Source organism: Hyperolius riggenbachi, chromosome 5, assembly GCF_040937935.1.
Source record: "Hyperolius riggenbachi isolate aHypRig1 chromosome 5, aHypRig1.pri, whole genome shotgun sequence".
Taxonomy (NCBI): Eukaryota; Metazoa; Chordata; class Amphibia; order Anura; family Hyperoliidae; genus Hyperolius; species Hyperolius riggenbachi.
This window is the reverse complement of record NC_090650.1, coordinates 282,553,124-282,574,653: the sequence shown is the minus strand read 5'-3', so window position 1 is coordinate 282,574,653 and position 21,530 is coordinate 282,553,124. Positions and strand designations below refer to the sequence as shown.

At 45.1% G+C, this 21,530-nt stretch overlaps 1 protein-coding gene across 3 annotated transcripts in view; it reads right to left on the bottom strand.

Annotated features, from left to right (window-relative positions):
- The window catches only part of SCGN (secretagogin, EF-hand calcium binding protein), a 116,407-nt gene that overhangs the window by 52,698 nt on the left and 42,179 nt on the right, over positions 1–21,530 (bottom strand). For all 3 annotated transcript variants that reach the window (XM_068234659.1, XM_068234658.1, XM_068234657.1), the window contains exon 4: positions 10,202–10,294. In XM_068234659.1, coding sequence (XP_068090760.1) covers positions 10,202–10,294 — 93 coding nt within the window. The remainder of the gene's footprint in view (positions 1–10,201; positions 10,295–21,530) is intronic.

The window sequence follows — 21,530 nt, the reverse complement described above, 5'->3', positions numbered from 1 at the left end:
TCTGAGGACGAGCTCCCTCTGCTTCTATCATGGAGTCGTCTCTTCCTACTCCTCTCTGACTCCTCCTCTGAACTGTCCCCCTGGTCATCTCCTCTACCAGGAACATATGTGGTATCCGTATAATCGTCATCATAATCCTCCTGGCCAGCTGCGCTTTCCTCAGACACCTCCTCAAGTGCACCAACTTCAGGTGGTCCACCATCATCCCCATCCACACACGTTACGTCCATACTATCGCCACCTAACTCAGACGTATGAGGTGGTGTACCTGCGCCTTCTTGTTGTTGTTGCAGTAGTGGCTGGGAATCAGTGATTTCACCACCACCACCACCAAATAACTCCTGCGAAGTGTCAAATGCAGCGGATGTGGTGCTTGTTGTAGCGCTGGTGGCTGCGGGAGATGAGGTGTTCTGTGTTAAATACTCAATCACCTCCTCACGATTTTGGGAAGTGATGGCACGTGCCTTCTTCTGAGCACTGTATTTTGGGGCAGGTCCGCATGAAATCACAGCAACACCACCTCGCACAGCCACAGACCTGCCGGTGATTGGTGGCCTTCCTCTGGGTCTGCCTCTACCTCTTCCTCTACCTGGTTTGTCCATTTTGTCCATCTCGGGGGTATGCTAGCTATATGCAGTGAGGTGGGTTCTCACTCAACACAACAGGTAGTTAGATGCAGTGAGGTGGCCAGGTGGGTTCACACTCAACACAACAGGTAGTTAGATGCAGTGAGCTGGGTTCACTCAACAGTAAAGGTACTTAAGATGCAGTGAGGTGGGTTCTCACTCAACACAACAGGTAGTTAGATGCAGTGAGGTGGCCAGGTGGGTTCACACTCAACACAACAGGTAATTAGATGCAGTGAGCTGGGTTCACTCAACACAAGGCTAGGTATATGCAGTGATGAGGTGGGTTAAGTAAACACAACAGGTACTGGGTAGTTAGATGCAGTGAGCTGGGTTCACTCAACAGTAAAGGTACTTAAGATGCAGTGAGGTGGGTTCTCACTCAACACAACAGGTAGTTAGATGCAGTGAGGTGGCCAGGTGGGTTCACACTCAACACAACAGGTAGTTAGATGCAGTGAGCTGGGTTCACTCAACAGTAAAGGTACTTAAGATGCAGTGAGGTGGGTTCTCACTCAACACAACAGGTAGTTAGATGCAGTGAGGTGGCCAGGTGCGTTCACACTCAACACAACAGGTAGTTAGATGCAGTGAGCTGGGTTCACTCAACACAAGGCTAGGTATATGCAGTGATGAGGTGGGTTAAGTAAACACAACAGGTACTGGGTAGTTAGAAGCAGTGAGCTGGGTTCACTCAACAGTAAAGGTACTTAAGATGCAGTGAGGTGGGTTCTCACTCAACACAAAAGGTAGTTAGATGCAGTGAGGTGGACAGGTGGGTTCACACTCAACACAACAGGTAATTAGATGCAGTGAGCTGGGTTCACTCAACACAAGGCTAGGTATATGCAGTGATGAGGTGGGTTAAGTAAACACAACAGGTACTGGGTAGTTAGATGCAGTGAGCTGGGTTCACTCAACAGGTGAGGTGGGTTCACACTCAACACAACAGGTAGTTAGATGCAGTGAGGTGGCCAGGTGGGTTCACACTCAACACAACAGGTAGTTAGATGCAGTGAGCTGGGTTCACTCAACAGTAAAGGTACTTAAGATGCAGTGAGGTGGGTTCTCACTCAACACAACAGGTAGTTAGATGCAGTGAGGTGGCCAGGTGGGTTCACACTCAACACAACAGGTAATTAGATGCAGTGAGCTGGGTTCACTCAACACAAGGCTAGGTATATGCAGTGATGAGGTGGGTTAAGTAAACACAACAGGTACTGGGTAGTTAGATGCAGTGAGCTGGGTTCACTCAACAGTAAAGGTACTTAAGATGCAGTGAGGTGGGTTCTCACTCAACACAACAGCTCTCTAGCAGGCACACGAGTGACTGTAATGGCCGCCGGAGCCTGCCTTATATAAGGGGGGTGGGACTCCAGGGCTTACTGTAGCCTGAATGGCTACAATGTGCCTGCTGACTGTGATGCAGAGGGTCAAAGTTGACCCTCATAGTGCATTATGGGGCGAATCGAACTTCCGGAAAAGTTCGCCTGGCGCAGGTGAACGCGAACCCCCAATGTTCGCCTGGAACTGTTCGCCGGCGAACCGTTCGGTACACCTCTAGGTAAGTGTAGTGTTGGTTGGGTAACTGTATTGCTGATATGGATAGTATACGAGAAAGGCTTAGGCACACTGTTGTGCAGCAGTGTTGATTTCAGCCAGGTGCATCAGTGTGTAATAAGTAATGGGCACATGTTCCCTACACAACAGGCCATTGAGCTAATACATTGCCATGTGCATTTCTGTGAGCAAGCTTGACGTCAAGATGTTATATTACCAGAGAAAAAAATAAAGGAAACACGATCTAAGGACAGTAAAAATTAAGAAATACAGTGGAAGGAATTGTCAGTCATTTGTAGTACACGTATACATGATTTTGGGTACATGGAAAACACTGGTAATTATGTAAATGTAATAAGTTATGGAAAAAGAGAATCTTTTATTATTTATTTGTCTACATTGGCCACTCTGTGAGTGAGTTCCCTGCGCACTGTCATGCAACTCCCACCATTGAGATAAGATAAGGCCTGTGAGGTGGGGGTAGGCAGCTCAGGTCACAAACACAGGAGAAGAAGATGAGATACATAAAATTGTGTGACCTGAATAAATAGCAGGTATGTAATATGTTTTGTTACTGGCTACATGTATTATACTGTAGTATGTTTCATTACAGTGTATTGTGATTTGTGCCTCACAATGTATTGCTTCAGGTGACAATAAGTCTAGAGCCGGCCATGCCTATATGGTGGGCAGAACCTCTCATGGGAGTGGCATAGGTGGAGTGTGAGGGTCTCAGGGCCCATTCACACTTGAAAGGGCAAAATGTTTTGCGTGAGTGATTTTTCAGCTGAAAAAAAATCACTGAACACTGTGGCGATTTTTCCGTGATCGCATTTAGCACTTCTATAGCACTGAAAAGCGATGGCCGGGAAATCGCCTGAAAATGGTGAAGGCGACGCATTTGCATTTCGCGTTTTTGGGCGATTTGCGGCGATTAGCGCAAATCGCCCAAGTAAGAATGGGCCCATAGACTTTTATTACACTAGCGCTTTCAAAAGCGCTAGCATTTGAGCATTTTGCCAAAATCACCGGCAAAACGCTCAAGTGTGAATGGGCCTTTACAGTGTGTGTGGGGGTGGATGCAAAGGTCAAATATAGCTACCCTTGTGGAAGTGTGTTTGTGGAGCAGGCAGAGCTTAAAGATGGCTACAGACACTGGGACCACTGTATTCTTCCACATTTTCATCATGCTCTCTCCTGCGTTTAGAGAACTACAGGCTAATAAAACAAAACATGAAATAACAACACACTTTAGAGGTTATTTCTCTGCCTATGATTGCAGTATTAATCTGGTCAGAAAGGTGGATTTAACAAAAAAGAAGGCAAATAGAGGTGTTAACGAACAGATGGACAGTTTTTTTTTTAAATACTTTATTGAAATTTTCACTTAGACAAATACAGGTAATCCCTGGTTAACGAACGAGGTAGGGACTGTAGGCTCGTTCTTAACCTAAATCCGTTCTTAAGTCGAAACGCTGTGCCATCTCTGTCCCCTTTGAATTTCATGTGCCCCCCTTTCCCTCCAGTGTCCCCCTCTGCGCCTGTTTGTCCCCCTGTGCCTCTCTATGTCCCCTCTGGGCCTCCATTCCTGCTGTGATCCCTATGTGCAGCCTCCTCTTTGCCCCCCCCCCTGGACTCACCTCCTTACGAGTCCAACGCTGTCTGTCCTCCTCTCCGCATCCAGCTCCCTCTAGCCGCGTACAGCGGCTGTATGTCATGTGGCATACAGGTTCCTGTATGTCACATGACATCAGGAAGCGGTGCTGTACGCGGCTAGAGGGATCTGGATGCGGAGAGAAGTCGACAGACAACATTGGACTCGGTTTGGAAGTGAGTCCAATGCTGCTGCTGCAAGAGCCGGCACTTGGGGGACGTTTGAAGCCGTTTCTTCAAACTTCCCCCATGCGGAATTGACGTAATCGCGAGGGGATCGGGCCAATCATATCGGCGGGTCATTCGTAAGTTGGGCATTCGTAACCCAAGGACTACCTGTAGCATAGTCTGCTGGAACGTTTGGCTTGCAAGCCTTCACTGGTAACATCCAGCATTGGTAATAATGTAACACAATCTAAGTTAACATAAAAACTCAAAAAACAGCCTAAGATAACCTCTCCCTTCTATTTCCACCCCTTAAATTCTCTCCAGGTCCCACCCCCCAAGCCCCCTCCCTTTTCCGCTGTTCCTTATTCCCATAATTTCTATATATGTGTCTAGCTCAATTTCAAAGATTCTAACTGTTCTAATAGATCCATGGTGGCATACCACGTGGTGTATTGAAAAAATGTGACTATTCGCTGTATCTCCTCCTGAGAAAAGCTGTGTTCTACGTATTTTTTCCACTTTTTAAAAACGTCTTGGCACTCCGTTCTGTATGTATCCAAGCATCTAATTTGTCCATAGTGAATAGATGTAAAAGTTCTTGTTGGATATCCCAAATTGCAGAGGGACACAGGGGCAAACGCAGGATTTTTAATGGGGGGATTCCTGAAAGGTCCAGAAGCACTTATGTCCCCGAGTGCTTCCGAATACAGGTGGCTCCATACTGCCCATGCACAAAAGTGCAGTGGCGTATTACGGAGCTGCCTATCTTTGGAAGTACTCAAGGACACAAGTGTTTCTGAGGGCTTCTGGAAGCAGCACATTTGAACAGGGGACAGCGCTGGAACAACTCCCCGAGAGAGGAACGGGAGATAGACTTAGTTTGGACAATTCAGTGGAATATGTCACATGTCGCAAGCGATACCCATATGATGCAGGGATATATGTATCTGCGGAAGATGGCGGTGCTATATAAATACTAAATAATAATAATTTGCCTCACCAGGATTGCACTTTTATTTAGCTTTCCTGTATAACAAGAAGACACAGCCAGCCAGCACTAGGGGAAGAGGGAAACAAAGGTGAATGAGGGAGGGCTGGTGCACACCAAGAGGGCTTCTGAGCATTTTTCAAATCAACATTGATTTAAAAAGCGCTTGGCTAATGTTACCCTATGTGGGTGTTCCCACAGCAGCGTTGTGATTTTTTCAAAATCGCAGGTATACCGCATGTAGCATTTTTTTTGAGTGATTCATTCAGAAATCGCTCTGAAAATCGCACTCACTAATTGCTAGCGATTGCTATTGTGATTTTGGCGTGCACTAGCCCAGAGAGAAGAGGAGTGGAGAGAAATTGAGAATAGCCTGAGATAGAGCATTATCTGTATTGCAGTCCCACATCACACAGAGGCTACTTGCCTGTAATAGGACTCCAGTCTCTCACACAAGTCAGAAAGCAGCCCTCCTGGAGTCTAGGGACTGTCAAAAAATGTTCACCTTGTTTAACAAGATGCAGTCATTATGACATAGGGGAGAGACAGATTTTTGCCCACGGACCCTCCAGGCAAGCTCTGCATCATGCTGTGTATATATACCAGCTTTCCTGCCCTTTAATTGCAGTTTTATCAGCTAGCCTAGTATTTTGCATTGCCTTACAACAACAAACCTGAATACACCAGACACCAGCCCTAAATCACTGAATGAAAGGGGGCCTGGGGGGAGATTGCCCCCCAGGTGGAGTGGAGAGACTGAGATAGAGCAGATAGCCTATCTGTATTGCAGTTCCACATCTCACAGAGGCTACTTGCCTGTACTGTGTCTCCTGTCCCTGCCAGCCAAATCCAACAAAGATTTATTGGCAGGACCAAATACATTTAGCATTGCCAAAGCAAAAACAAAACATTAACAACATGGTGGGGAGGATTGCGGGAATAGGGGAATGATATAGGTATACCATCCATAGGGGTGTGGAGAATCTCACACAAGCTGCAGGCAGCCCTCCTGGAGTTTAGGGACTGTCAAAAACTTTTCAGCCTGTGACATACCTTATGTAGCTGTCTACATGCAGTCTTTACAATAGGGAAAGAGCTGAGTTTTTCCCACAGACCCTGCAGGCAAGCCTCTGTATATTTACCAGCTTGTCTGCTTCATCGATTTCAGGGAATTTTTTTTAAAGGTACAGGAGTCTCAGGGGGGTGTTCCATACATCCAGAACCCCCGTCTGGATACGCCAGTGGGACAGTTTTGAATTGAATCGAAGATACGCCTCCCCATCTTCACACTTGTGCTACAATATTAGGCACTTAAAAAAATGTTGCCCTATTTACTTGTCTTTTCTGCTCCATGCTGTCTGAAGGCTTACTGTCCTGACCTTGTGCATGCAGCACAACTTTACATCTGCCTGTTGGGCACTCCACAGGGAGGAAGCAAACTCTACTTTAATGTTATTCTCTCTAAACAAGACATCCAGGCTCTATACATGTTGGGCTACCCAAACCATCACCTACCTCCTCTGTGTTGTTGCCTGTCATAATGATTATCATACACTAATGTTCTAGTCCACCCGAGATTTAGCTCATCCACACTGTTGGAACTTGGAAGCACATCCATTGGTCTAATAATCATAAATCAGAGACCAATCACCTATGTAATAGTCCTTCACTGTCTGCACTCCTACCACTCACACTTACCTTGCCAGCTCTACTCAGAGCAAAACACACAATTTGCTCACTCCCAGCTAAAGCACTGTCCTACCTCTATCTGGTCAGCAGGCGCCAGTCAGCCAATCAGGTATACTGTCATGCACCCTTTGTCTGCTGTCCAAATCTTGCAGGAATTGCATAAATTAGCATTCAGGTGGGAGGCTCCGGTCGGATGTAATCGTAGATTAGGCACATCTCCCACACGGTCCCCTCCCTAACCACTCACCTGTCAACCGCATCCTGGAAGCTGCAAAAAAGAAATTTAAAATCACAAACACTGGTTTGCATGGCAGCCGGGGACCCAGTCTCTCTCACTGGCTGGGGCCCCCAAACCACCATGCGATACCCAGAGGGAAGTGTGGGTGGGCCCTGGACCTCTCACCACCAGGGAATTCACTGCCTCTGAACTGAATGCTAACTGCAAAACACACAATTTGGTCACTCCCAGCTCACCTTTATTTGGTCAGCAGGCGCTAGTCAGCCAATCAGGTATACTGTCATACACCCTTTGCCTGCTGTACCAAATCTAGCAGGAATTGCATAAATTAGCATTCAGCTGGGAGGCTTTGGTTGGTCGTAATCGTAGATTACATCTTTTACAGGGACGCCCCGTGATTTAAAAACATTTTTTGGCAGCTTCCAGGATGCGGTTGACAGGTGAGGGGACCGTGTTTGGAAATGTGCCTACATGGGGCGTTTGACAGTGTATGACAGTATACCTGATTGGTTGACTGGCGCATGATGACCAGATAAAGGTAGGAAAGTGCTGTAGCTGGGAGTGAGCAAATTGTGTGTTTTGCAGTTAGCATTCAGTTCAGAGGCAGTGGGGGTGAATTCCCTGGGGGAGAAAGGTCCAGGGCCAACCCACACTTCCCTCTGGGTATCGCATGGTGGTTTGGGGGGCCCAGCCAGTGAGAGAGACTGGGGCCCCCGGCTGTCATGCAAACCAGTGTTTACGATTTTAAATTTATTTTTTGCAGCTTCCAGGATGCGGTTGACAGGTGAGTGGTTAGGGAGGGGACTGTGTGGGAGATGTGCCTACAGATGTGCCCTGTAAAAGATGTAATCTATGATTACGTCCACTAAAAACCTCACACCTGAATGCTAATTTATGCAATTCCTGCTAGATTTGGTACAGCAGGCAAAGGGTGTATGACAGTATACCTGATTGGCTGACTGGCGCCTGCTGACCAGATAAAGGTGAGCTGGGAGTGAGCAAATTGTGTGTTTTGCAGTTAGCATTCAATTCAGAGGCAGTGGGGGTGAATTCCCTGGGGGTGAGAGGTCCAGGGCCCACCCACACTTCCCTCTGGGTATTGCATGGTGGTTTGGGGGCCCCAGCCAGTGAGAGAGACTGGGGCCCCCAGCTGTCATGTGAACCAGTGTTTGTGATTTTTCAGCTCTACTCAAGGCCGGATTTAGGCCAAGGCCACCTAGGCCATGGCCTAGGGCCCCACAGGAGCAAGGGCACCAAAGCAGCAGGCTAAACTGGTGCAGCATTTGCAAGCTTGCAAATGCTGCAGTACAGGGAGATCAGGCGAGTACCTGATCGCAGTGCTCTGCTGTCAGCCGCCTGTGCAGCAGCCACCCTGCTCTCTCTGCACGCTGGCGTTGTGGCTGGCGGCTATGGACTTGGGCAGCATTGCAGAGTTACAAGCGGATGTGGAATAGCAGCCACCAGTCACTCACCTCTCCGCTCGTCTCCAGCATAGAAGCTTCCTCTTCCCGTCTGACTCGCTGGTAACATGCTGGCAAGTCACAAGTGAGGAATGCTGGTTGGAGGGAAAGATGTATAGCAGCGGCTGATGGAGATGGAGGGGGAGGTGAAGAGAAAGCTTCTGCGCTGGAGACGAGTGGAGAGGTGACACTGATGGCTACTGCAGTGTGGAGGCGAGCAGGCTACACCAGCGGCTGGTGACAGTGGCCTTGGGCGGTAAAGAGTACAAATCTGGCCCTGGCTCTACTGGCTACCTCTAGCTCACTTCTATCCTAATGGGCAGAAATGTGCTAACATAGACTAAAATACAGGATAAACAGGGGATAAATTAGATAAAAGCAATGCTGGAAGTATTACCAATATAACAAGACATGACCCCTATTTGCACAAGAAACTTTTCTTGGAAAACACTAGCACCTATAGAGTTTTGTTCACTTCCAAGTGTAAAAAAAAGTGTCCCATCTGTCTTCCTGCATGACATACATGCTTTACCAGCTGATCCAATTGCTAATGTAGCACCTGTGACGTAAATGCAAGGCCCAGGTTGCCTGGTGTGCTAAAATCTTTGGCTTGAGTTAGCATGCTGTTTTATGCGCATTCATGGTCGATTTCTATTGCTTTATGCTTCAGTTCAGTTTTTTTCATGCTATTCCATCTACTAGATCAAAATTGAAAAAGATTGCACCTTGCACTGATTTCTGCGGGACCCCACTGCTAACCCATTTTGAGTATAATCAGGGCAGTTTCTAGGCTAAATTGCACCCAGGGCGAGGGTGTAAAAATTGCGCCCCCTTTCCCCCCACCCCGTGGACTTGCAAACCCTTGCTCTTTAGGGACAGTCACACAGCCACAGGTCACAAGTTGATCTGACTACTTACTAGTGTATTATGGTTGCTGTTTTCCAAGTGTTCTCAAATTTGCACATTAGATAAGATATAATATCTGGTCTATTTGAAATTACCACATCAAGCAAGCATGGTTAAGTAATTGTCTTGTCGTGTAAATCAATCTGCCAATTTTACTAGAGCAAGTAGCCTCAATATAACAGTTAATGTTTGGATAATTGAAATTGCATACAACTATGACCCCATTTTTGCTTGTAGCTTTTTCAATCTGCTGCAATAATTATACTTCCTCCATGTTGTTTTATGTTTTGAGGTTGATAATATTCCTCAATAAGTAATTGACAACTCTTACTTCCAACATGAACATTTTCCCATACAGACTCCACTCTGCCACAGTCCTCAGCCATGTCTTCTTTCATAACGGATATAAAGAGATTTTTCAAAACATACAGAACTCCCCTCCTTATTTTATGTGATCTGTCTTTTCTAAACATAACAAGGTGTGCTAAAATAAAGGCAGACAACTACATATTAATAGCAGTAAGCCCAAAGCCATAATAATCAATATTTTGTATGCAAAACCTGTAAGGTATTGTATGAGCATTTTCGTTATAATTTATTGTTGTTATGGTTATATTATTGCTCCTTTTAGCAATAAAAAGATTTTTAAAACTATAGGTATATTAAAAGCAAAGAACCCTGGCCTACTTGCAGAAGTGAGTTCTCTATATGTTTCAATCAAGACTTCACATAAAATTATCTTCAAGGTTACACAATGCATTAATAACCTGTAGAAGTCCACATTCTGCATTATCCATGTCTAACTGAAAAGAAATGTATGCACAGTTCTGCATCAATGATGCAGTATAGACTTCTCTTCATTGCTTTAGCGGTATTGTTATTGCCTTAATAAATATAAATATGTACATCATACCTCTTGTATCTGTAGGCGTCCATCTGAAGTGACATCATATGCAGACATGAATCGGTCCTTCACTCTTTGGACTTTCTCTTTAGTAATTGCATTCTAGAAACCAATACATGAGTGATTTTTAAAGAATTAATAAAACGTGTAAGATAGCACCATTTGACATAAAATGTATTGAATGTGAACAATGCTACACAAATAGACACATGGCCTTGTATACAATCTACATTCCAGAGCATTCTAGTATTCTGTTTTCACCTGTTGTATTCATTTTGTAATCTAAAAACATTATTTTTGTAATGGCGACTCTAAAAGATAAAATCACTTCAAATATTAGATCACCAAAATGGTGTTATGAATCCTGACATTAAAGGCACTCCGAACAGTGCAGTAACTATGGAAAGATGCATACCATTTTGAAGCTCTCTTTCTCCTCTTTCCATTTATATATACACCGCCACCCTACGCCTTTTAGTTTTCGCTATTTTCGAATCGAATTTGAAATCGCAGCCGCCATCCTTGGATTCCTTATTCAGCATTGTATTATGCAGGATGACACTTTCCCCAGTGTCGGCAGCTCTATTTAGTGCAATGCAATGAAATACAAGGAACCCAGGGGGATATTATTACAAACATCATGCCGGTAGTTGTGAGGATATAATTAATTCGTTGTGGGTATGCTTAAAGGCATACCCACAGGCACTGCTCGGAGTCCCTTTAACATGCTAGTTAGACTAGTACCGTAAAGGTGAAATCACAAGCCACAACACATGGCAGCTCAAGCAAGAATCTTCAACCATTCAGCACATCAAGAACTATCTAGCATCAGGTTATAAACACAAACAAGTGCTAATATCCAGCTCCCAACCAGGTTATAAAACAGAGGCAAAACAGAGGCAAAAGTCACCCTATACAGTAGGTTAGGTCTGTTCCCATGGTTACCTATATGTAAGAAATATAATTTCGCCTTTGTCTCTTAAGAGCAGTAGATGGATTTAGAATACATCTTACAGCTTTCAGGCACAAATACAGTATATTGTGCAAATGGTTAAATTATCTTTCTAACATACAGCAAAAGGCATCTCTGTTCCCATTGCATTTCCAGTGTGTTTATCCCTGGGCTGACACCTGACGAAGGTAAACTAGGCTGTGAGCGTAGGCCCTGGGGAAGAGGGGGGAGGGGGGCCTCCTGATGCCCGTCCACCCAGGTGGAATGGGTATTGGGCTACTGAAATATCCCTTTCCCATTTCAATAGAGAGTTAAAATGAAAAAAAAAAAAAGATGTAACAATGACAATTGTTTTTGATTAGTCCTTACTGACCATAAATACTTACCTTTAGTTAATCCCTTGCCTATACCCTTAAAAAATGTCCAACACCAACATCCTCTCATTATGTTGATTGAAGATCCCAGACGAGCGACAAACAGTACTTGCTATGCTTAAAGGAGTTATCAGGCAATACTACATAAAATAAGGGCTACTTACCCGGGACTTTCTCCAGCCCCAAGCTCCCAGCATGTTCCTCGCCTCCTCTGCTTCCCGGTCTGCGGTGATGACGTCGTAGTATTGCCTGATAACTCCTTTAAAGGGGCACTATGGCAAAAAATTGTAAAATCTAAAATATGTGCACAGACAGACATGAAGTACATTTTTTCCAGAGTAAAATGAGCAATAAATTACTTTTCTCCTATGTTGCTCTCACAGTAGGTAGTAGAAATCTGACAGAATCGACAGGTTTTGTACTAGTTCATCTCTTCATAGAGGATTCTCAGCAAGTCTTTTATTCTTTATAAAGATATTCCCTATAAAGGATTTAAACAATGATGCTGGCCAGCTTCCCTGCTCGCTACACAGCTTTTTGGCAGTTGGACAGAGCAAATGCCATTCACTAAGTGCTTTTGAAAATAAATAAATCCCTGAGAATCCCCCCATGAACAGATGGACTAGTCCAAAACCTGTCACTTCTGTCAGATTTCTACTACCTACTGTAAGTGACAGCAACATAGGAGAAAAGTAATTTATGGCTCATTTTACTCTGGAAAAAACGTACTTCTTATTTGTTTATGTTTGCACATATTTAAAATTTTACAATTTTTCGCCATAGTGCCCCTTTAACTATATCAAGCAAGCCCAGCAAAGCATCTTTGAAAGTGTCACTAGGCACTGGGGCTCCTATTGGTCCTTTAACAGACCAATTTGAATGCCTGGCAAAGCCTTGCACTTGCACCAGGTGTTAAGGTGGTCATTACGCGCGGTGTGCTGATTGCCTGGAAACCCCGGAAGGAAATACAATGCTCTTTCTATTGATATATGTTCATTTTCATTACTGATTGGTGGATATAATGGGCTTGATTCATTAAGACAAATAGCATGCCTTATCAGAGATAACACAGCTTATCAGAGTTATCATGCCTTTTCAGAGTAGCATAGCGAGCCCACAGGGGATCAGGACAGGACGAGAGGAGCTCTCATCATTGCCAATTAGGAGGCATAAGTTGCGCTCGCTATGATACGGCATGTTAACTTGGATAAGTCATGCTATTTGTCTTAGTGAATCAAGTCAAATATCTGTTATTTACAGTGGCTTGCAAAAGTATTCGGCCCCCTTGAAGTTTTCCACATTTTGTCACATTACTGCCACAAACATGAATCAATAATATTGGAATACCACGTGAAAGACCAATACAAAGTGGTGTACACGTGAGAAGTAGAATGAAAATCATACATGATTCCAAACATTTTTTACAAATAAATAACTGCGAAGTGGGGTGTGCATAATTATTTCGGCCCCCTGAGTCAATACTTTGTAGAACCCTCTTTTGCTGCAATTACAGCTGCCAGTCTTTTAGGGTATGTCTCTACCAGCTTTGCACATCTAGAGACTGAAATCCTTGCCCATTCTTCTTTGCAAAACAGCTCCAGCTCACTCAGATTAGATGGACAGCGTTTGTGAACAGCAGTTTTCAGATCTTGCCACAGATTTTCGATTGGATTTAGATCTGGACTTTGACTGGGCCATTCAAACACATGGATATGTTTTGTTTTAAACCATTCCATTGTTGCCCTGGCTTTACGTTTAGGGTCGATGTCCTGCTGGAAGGTAAACCTCCTCCCCAGTCTGAAGTCTTTTGCAGACTCCAAGAGTTTTTCTTCCAAGATTGCCCTGTATTTGGCTCCATCCATCTTCCCATAAATTCTGATCAGCTTCCCTGTCCCTGCTGAAGAGAAGCACCCCCAGAGCATGATGCTGCCACCACATTTGACAATGGGGATGGTGTGTTCAGAGTGATGTGCAGTGTTAGTTTTCCGCCACACATAGCGTTTTGCATTTTGGCCAAAAAGTTCCATTTTGGTCTCATCTGACCAGAGCATCTTCTTCCACATGTTTGCTGTGTCCCCCACATGGCTTGTGGCAAACTGCAAATGGGACTTCTTATGCTTTTCTGTTAATAATGTCTTTCTTCTTGCCACTCTTCCATAAATTTCTCCAAGACGATCCAGCACAGCTCTTTTAATCAGAAGATTATTTTATTGGATCATAAAAATACAAACATTAAAGCTGCATAGTGGCTACGGTCTACCGTTTCGGACCATCACAGTCCTTGTTCACGCCACACAGCCAAATGAACAACTGAAGACATGCTCTTTACATAGTCAAAGCTCCAACAAGGCAACCAATCAGAGGAACTTATGCAAATGACTGGACCAGATTGGGAACTGCAGGGCTTGTCCACAAAGGGTACCGCCCTCCCACTCCATTGGTCAAACATTTTGAAATGCATGACGTCATTGCAGTAACATAAACATGTAAATAGAAATATTTCTAACTCTGATCTATAGCACCTGTTAAACATCTAAAAAGATCCTGGGAGGAATCCAGGGCATCATGATGCAGAGGGCATGGGTTTGGATGTGTCATATACAGTATAAAACTGTAAACGAAGGAACACAGAGCGCTGCCCGCCGTCGCCATGGCAAATACCGTCACATGACAACCAATGTGGAAGGACGTACGCAATGACGCCTCTACTGGCGTCCTAATGCCACCGCGATGCGGAAAAACAGACACATGGTGCGCGTATAAAAATACGGGACAGACACAGACAAAAATACGCATGCCCAATGCTATCAATAGGTGACCCGGACTCAACCCATAAAATAACACCCCTAGTTCTATAATGCATAGTAAAAAAGTGCATAAGAACCTATGATACAAAAGTGACAATGAGAAGGGGACCCAAAGGACACCCCCTACCCCCAAACAACAGACCCAGAGCCATGGAACATCTACCATACAAAATTTAAGTCGTATTCCTTATTTAATCCCCCACGACCAATAGTCCCCAATTCCCTAATCCAACGTGCCTCTCTTAACAATTCTCTACCCCTATCACCCCTAAACCCACGGGGCACCCCATCAATAACTTGGACTCTAAGCTGACTAACATCATGTCTAAATTGAACAAAATGCTCTGAGACTGCATGATCCAAGCTTCTACCTCTAATATTGGATTTGTGTTTGGAAACACGATCTTTGAGCTCCTGTGTGGTTTTTCCCACGTAGCAGCTGCCACATGGACATTTAAGCATATAAACAACAAAGCGCGAACAACAAGAAAAGCGACCTCTAATCGCATATCTCTTACCAGAGGAAGGGTGAGAAAAAACATCACCTCTAATTGTGGGCAGCACGGTGGCGTAGTGGTTAGCTCTCTCGCCTTGCAGCGCTGGGTCCCTGGTTCGAATCCCAGCCAGGGCACTATCTGCAAAGAGTTTGTATGTTCTCTCTGTGTCTGCGTGGGTTTCCTCCGGGCACTTCGGTTTCCTCCCACATTCCAAAAACATACAGATAAGTTAATTGGCTCCCTCTAAAAATTGGCCCTAGCCTACAGTACTTACACTACGTAATATAGACATATGGCAATGGTAGGGATTAGATTGTGAGCTCCTTTGAGGGACAGTTAGTATATACATATACTGTATATACATATACTGTACAGCGCTGCGTAATATGTCGGCGCTATATAAATACTAAATAATAATAAATAATAATGCTATGGCACATGTGGCAGCTGAGACAAGGGAAGGTACCACACACACGGGGCACCTGTATATTGGACCCACGATTAGGGTCGGAGTGAACAAGCCTGGATCTTAAAGAGGAGGCCCTTCTGTAGGAAAATAAAGGAGGCTGCTGGAATTCAGGAACATGTGGGAGGGAATCTTTAAGGGTGCGCCAATGTTTCATAACAATACGTTGTACCTCATCACTGATAGTATTAAAAGTAGAGACGAATGCTATTCGTCCCTGATCCCTACCCCTATTTCTCAACTTATTCTTTCTCTTTTGGTATCTCATTACTATATCAGGGGGATAGCCTCTAGACTGAAATTTTCTGCCCATCTCAACTAGTCTCCTTTCCCTCAATTGAGTGTCACCAACAGTTTTGTCACCCGATCGTACTGGCTATTAGGAATGCTGACCACCTGATGACGTGGATGGAAGCTGTCAAAATGAAGCACCGAGTTCCTGTCCGTACTTTTGACGAACAGGTCCGTGCTAAGCTTCCCATCCTTCTTAAAGACACACATATCCAAAAAGGACACCTTCTGCCGGTCCGCGTTGACCACCAAACGAATGTGTCTGCATTTGCTATGTAGATTATCAACGAACACTGTAAAGGTCGAACGTGGCCCCGCCCACAAACAGAAAATGTCATCGATGTACCGCCACCATCCTTTGGCGTACATCGTGAACAGTGGGTCGTGGTAAACAAAGGCCTCCTCCCAGAGACCCATAAAAAGATTAGCGTAAGAAGGGGCCACGTTCGACCCCATGGCAGTACCGCGTCGCTGCAGAAAAAATCGACCCTCAAAAGAAAAATAATACTCCCGCAAAATCAGATTCAAAAGCGCTATCAAAAAACCTCGCTGTTGGTGATCGTAGTCGGACCGGGTGAACAGATAGTGGTTTACAGCCTCTACACCGCCATCATGTGGGATGGCGGTGTAGAGGCTCTCGACATCAATGGTGACCAGCATCAGCTCTCCCTCTACCTGCTCAATAGAGGCAAGTTTGTTCAAAAAATCTCCTGTGTCCTTAATATAAGAATCTAGCTGTGTAACATATGGTTGTAGCACTTTATCTAAAAATTGTGCCACGAGAGTGAACACAGAGTCCACGGCGGCAACAATAGGTCGTCCGGGGGGGCGGTGAAGGTCCTTATGTATTTTTGGCAATGTATAGAAAAGAGGAACTACAGGGTGTTCGTTAATCAAAAACTGTTTTAAGTCCTCTTCCACAATACCTTGGCCGACAGCATTATCAACAAGTCCCTTAAGTTTCTGTTGTACTCGATATGTGGGATCACAAGGCAGTTCTTCATATACATCACCATTAGCTAACTGTGCATATATCTCCTCCACATAATATGCCGTATTAAGGACCACCACCGCCCCTCCTTTGTCAGCTGGACGAATCGTAATGTCCTTCCGTTCTTGAAGACTACTAATTGCTAGACGTTCCTCACTAGTTAGATTGGACACAGTTCTCCGTTGGCCATTTTTGCACTCTGCCTCAATAGTGGCCAGTTCTCTTTTAACATTAGAAATAAAAAGATCGATGGCAGGATTGGAGGGTGGCTTGAACGCACTCTTATTCCTAAGGCCAGTGTTCTTAAGAGAAAGACCATGTTCTTCAACTTCCTGAGCAACTGGACGTTCTGGAAGATTACTGAAAAAAATTTTAAGTTTCACTGATCTGAAAAAACTGTGCAATTCGATATCCAAGAGAAAAAAATTGGGAAAATTGGTAGGACAAAAAGAAAGTCCAAAATTAAGCACCCTCTCCTCGATCACACTGAGGGGTGAATCTGAGATATTCACAACAAGGGAGACTACGTTTTCCTCTGGCGTAGTTGCATTGGATCCCTCCTGTTGTTCTTCCCTTTTGGACCGGTGTTTCCTGCCACCCCTGCGGCTACTTTTCCTGTACTGGCAGGTGAGGAGTCCCCCGATGGTATCGAGGTCTCAGAAGTATTACTCTCCTCTGCGGAGCTGCCTACTGCTTCACCTTTCGGGTGGGGAGGGTTGCGGGGTCTGGGTCAGCCGCGTCCTCTTCCCCTGCCTACTGCAGGGTTGGGAACCTTCTGCCATGTGTATACGTAACCACTGGTGTAATCCGAGATATCTCGTTTGAACTTCGCTCGTTTTGTATCTTCTTGGGAATGTAGGAAAGTTTCCATCTTGTCATCAAGGCTTTCCATGTATTGATCATACTCCTCCCCTGTTAATGCATGGCGCAGTTCCGTTTTTAAGGCTTTAATTTTATCATCGATCACTTGTAGTTCTCGGTGTATCCTCACAATCGTGAATAGCATGGAATCAAAAGCGGCTTTATTCCAGAACCCTTCCCATCCTTTGCAAAACTCCTTCTCGCCAGGAAACATCATAGGTGGTACATTCCCTCTTATGGATCTTGGGATTCTTCCAGCTTTATGATATTCTGCTAAAGTTTTAGCATGCAAATCATATGAGATTCTACTTTTGCGGAGGGTCTCAATTTCGCGCTTGATGAGTTTGGCGTCTGATTGATTCAGAAAAGTGGCGCCCCCTTCAGCCAACGCCAAGATGCTCTGTGTCTGCGTCCGGGAGTAAGAGCTGCCCTCCGGGGCCAGATCTCCGTCCGTATCCATCACAGTGCAGGTCTCCGGGTACAGAATCAAGCACAAAGATGTATGAGACCGCACACTAGCGATGTCGGGGGATGGGCGTGCAGCGGATCCACCCCTGTACCCACAGGGTATAGCGTACAATTTCTCCAAGACGATCCAGCACAGCTCTTTTAATCAGAAGATTATTTTATTGGATCATAAAAATACAAACATTAAAGCTGCATAGTGGCTACGGTCCCCCCTTTTGGACCATCACAGTCCTTGTTCACGCCACACAGCCAAATGAACAACTGCAGACATGCTCTTTATATAGTCAAAGCTCCAACAAGGCAACCAATCAGAGGAACCTATGCAAATGACTGGACCTGATGGGGAACTGCAGGGCTTGTCCACAAAGGGTACCGCCCTCCCACTCCATTGGTCAAACATTTTGAAATGCATGATGTCATTGCAGTAACATAAACATGTAAATAGAAACATTTCTAACTTTGATCTATAGCACCTGTTAAACATCTAAAAAGATCCTGGGAGGAATCCAAGGCATCATGATGCAGAGGGCATGGGTTTGGATGTGTCATATACAGTATAAAACTGAAAATGAAGGAACACCGAGCGCTGCCCGCCGTCGCCATGGCAACCACCGTCACATGACAACCAATGCGGAAGGATGTACGCAATGATGCCTCTACTGGCGTCCTAATGCCACCGTGATGTGGAAAAACAGACGCATGGTACGTGTATAAAAATACGGGACAGACACAGACAAAAATACACATTTTTGTCTGTGTCTGTCCCGTATTTTTATACGCGTACCATGCGTCTGTTTTTCCGCATCGCGGTGGCATTAGGACGCCAGTAGAGGCGTCATTGCGTACGTCCTTCTGCATTGGTTGTCATGTGATGGTGGTTGCCATGGCGACGGCGGGCAGCGCTCAGTGTTCCTTCGTTTACAGTTTTATACTGTATATGACACATCCAAACCCATGCCCTCTGCATCATGATGCCCTGGATTCCTCCCAGGATCTTTTTAGATGTTTAACAGGTGCTATAGATCAGAGTTAGAAATGTTTCTATTTACATGTTTATGTTACTGCAATGACGTCATGCATTTCAAAATGTTTGACCAATGGAGTGGGAGGGCGGTACCCTTTGTGGACAAGCCCTGCAGTTCCCCATCAGGTCCAGTCATTTGCATAGGTTCCTCTGATTGGTTGCCTTGTTGGAGCTTTGACTATATAAAGAGCATGTCTGCAGTTGTTCATTTGGCTGTGTGGCGTGAACAAGGACTGTGATGGTTCGAAGCGGTGGACCGTAGCCACTATGCAGCTTTAATGTTTGTATTTTTATGATCCAATAAAATAATCTTCTGATTAAAAGAGCTGTGCTGGATCGTCTTGGAGAAATTGTACGCTATACCCTGTGGGTACAGGGGTGGATCCGCTGCACGCCCATCCCCCGACATCGCTAGTGTGCGGTCTCATACATCTTTGTGGTTACTCTTCCATAAAGGCCAATTTTGTGCAGTGCACGACTAATAGTTGTTCTATGGACAAGTTCCCCCACCTGAGCTGTAGATCTCTGCAGCTCGTCCAGAGTCGACATGGGCCTCTTGACTGCATTTCTGATCAGTGCTCTCCTTGTTCGGCCTGTGAGTTTAGGTGGACGGCCTTGTCTTGGTAGGTTTACAGTTGTGCCATACTACTTCCATTTCTGAATGATCGCTTGAACAGTGCTCCGTGGGATGTTCAAGGCTTTGGAAATCTTTTTGTAGCCTATGCCTGCTTTAAATTTCTCAACTACTTTATCCCTGACCTAGCTGGTGTGTTCTTTGGACTTCATGGTGTTGTTGCTCCCAATATTCTCTTAGACAACCTCTGAGGCCATCACAGTGCAGCTGTATTTGTACTGACATTAGATTACACACAGGTGCACTATATTTAGTCATTAGCACTCATCAGGCAATGTCTATGGGCAACTGACTGCACTCAGACCAAAGGGGGCTGAATAATTATGCACACTCCACTTTGCAGTTATTTATTTGTAAAAAAAAAATTGGAATCATGTATGATTTTCAATCCACTTCTCACGTGTACACCACTTTGTATAGGCCTTTCATGTGGAATTCCAATAAAATTGTTCATGTTTGTGGCAGTAATGTGAAAAAATGTGGAAAACTTCAAGGGGGCCGAATACTTTTGCAACCCACTGTAACTGCATTTAACATTTTCTCAAAAAACTACAAGGTCTTTTTGAAAGTTTTTCCCCCTGTTCCCACTACCTAGCAAATGTTGTAATTCTAGCATGTATGGGGGCTTTGCTATAAACCTGGAAATACAAAGATGTAGATCCCAGCACCAGGTACAGGTGGGTAAAGCTGACAAAGGAAACAGAGCTAGCGTGCTCTCACACAATTTCCAATGCTGGTTTGTGAGGAAAGAGGTACGCGAGGCATTCCTTCTATAAAAGCCTTTTATTTCTAGCTGGGTAGATACAGCAGCATTAGCAGTGGGCTGACAAAGAGCGCTTAACAGCTGTTTTGTGATTAGATGCAGGGATGCTCAAATGTGCCTCATCCACGAATTCGGCAATCCGCGTGGTTGCAAAAAAAAATCCGCATTCTGCCCGGCCGCATGCGGATTTTCGTTCGCGTCCACGCAACCACGCGGATTTTCTGCCGTGAATGGCGTAATCACGCGTGGATTCCCGCCCGGAGGCGGATTTTCTTTTAACGTTAATAACAAAGCCCCCATACATGCTACAATCCCCCAAATTGCATGGATTATCGAGGTGATAAGGGGCAACATAACTTCAACATAAAAAATTCCAAAAGATTTTTTTTTTCTAGAGAAAATGGATTTTAAAGTGAAATCAACACTTTAAATGGGGCTATTAATTGGTAATAAGTGGTTTTAAAAAGGGATATACGCGTTAAGCAGTCAAAGAGGTGAAGGCGAGTTCCAATGGCACTTGGCGGCGAAGGTACCGCTGGAGGAGGATGAGTGGCTGACGCCAAAAAGGCCCCAGAGAGGTTTTTGTAATTTTTTTTTTGTTTTTTTTGCAGCAATAAGCAAAGACATCGCAGCAGAGTTGTCAGTGGACACGGGCAGTGTGAACGCAGAGTGCAGTGGTGGTAGCGACTGAGTCAGGAGAAGGACTATGCGGGCGGTCAGTTCAGCAGCACAGAAGGACCACGGCAACATACTGGTAGTAGTAGTAGCAGCACAGCGTCATAGTGCTGGCCAAAAAATTAAATGCACCCGGTGACCCGGGCAGTGTGAACGCAGAGTGCAGCAGCGGGAAGCGACTGAGTCAGGAGGAGGAGGACAATGCGGGCGGTTAGTTCAGCAGCAGCAGCACAGAAGGACCATGGCAACATACTGGTGGTAGTAGTAGCAGCAGCACAGCGTCATAGTGCTGGCCAAATAATTAAATGCACCCGGTGACCCGGGCAGTGATAACGCAGACAGAGTACATTGGTGGTACCGTGGTAGCGACTGAGTCAGGAGGAGGAGGAGGACAAAGCGGGCGTTCAGTTCAGCAGCAGCAGCAGCACAGAAGGACCATGGCAACATACCGGTGCTAGTAGTAGCAGCACAGCGTCATAGTGCTGGCCAAAAAATTAAATGCACCCAGTGACCCGGGCAGTGTGAACGCAGAGTG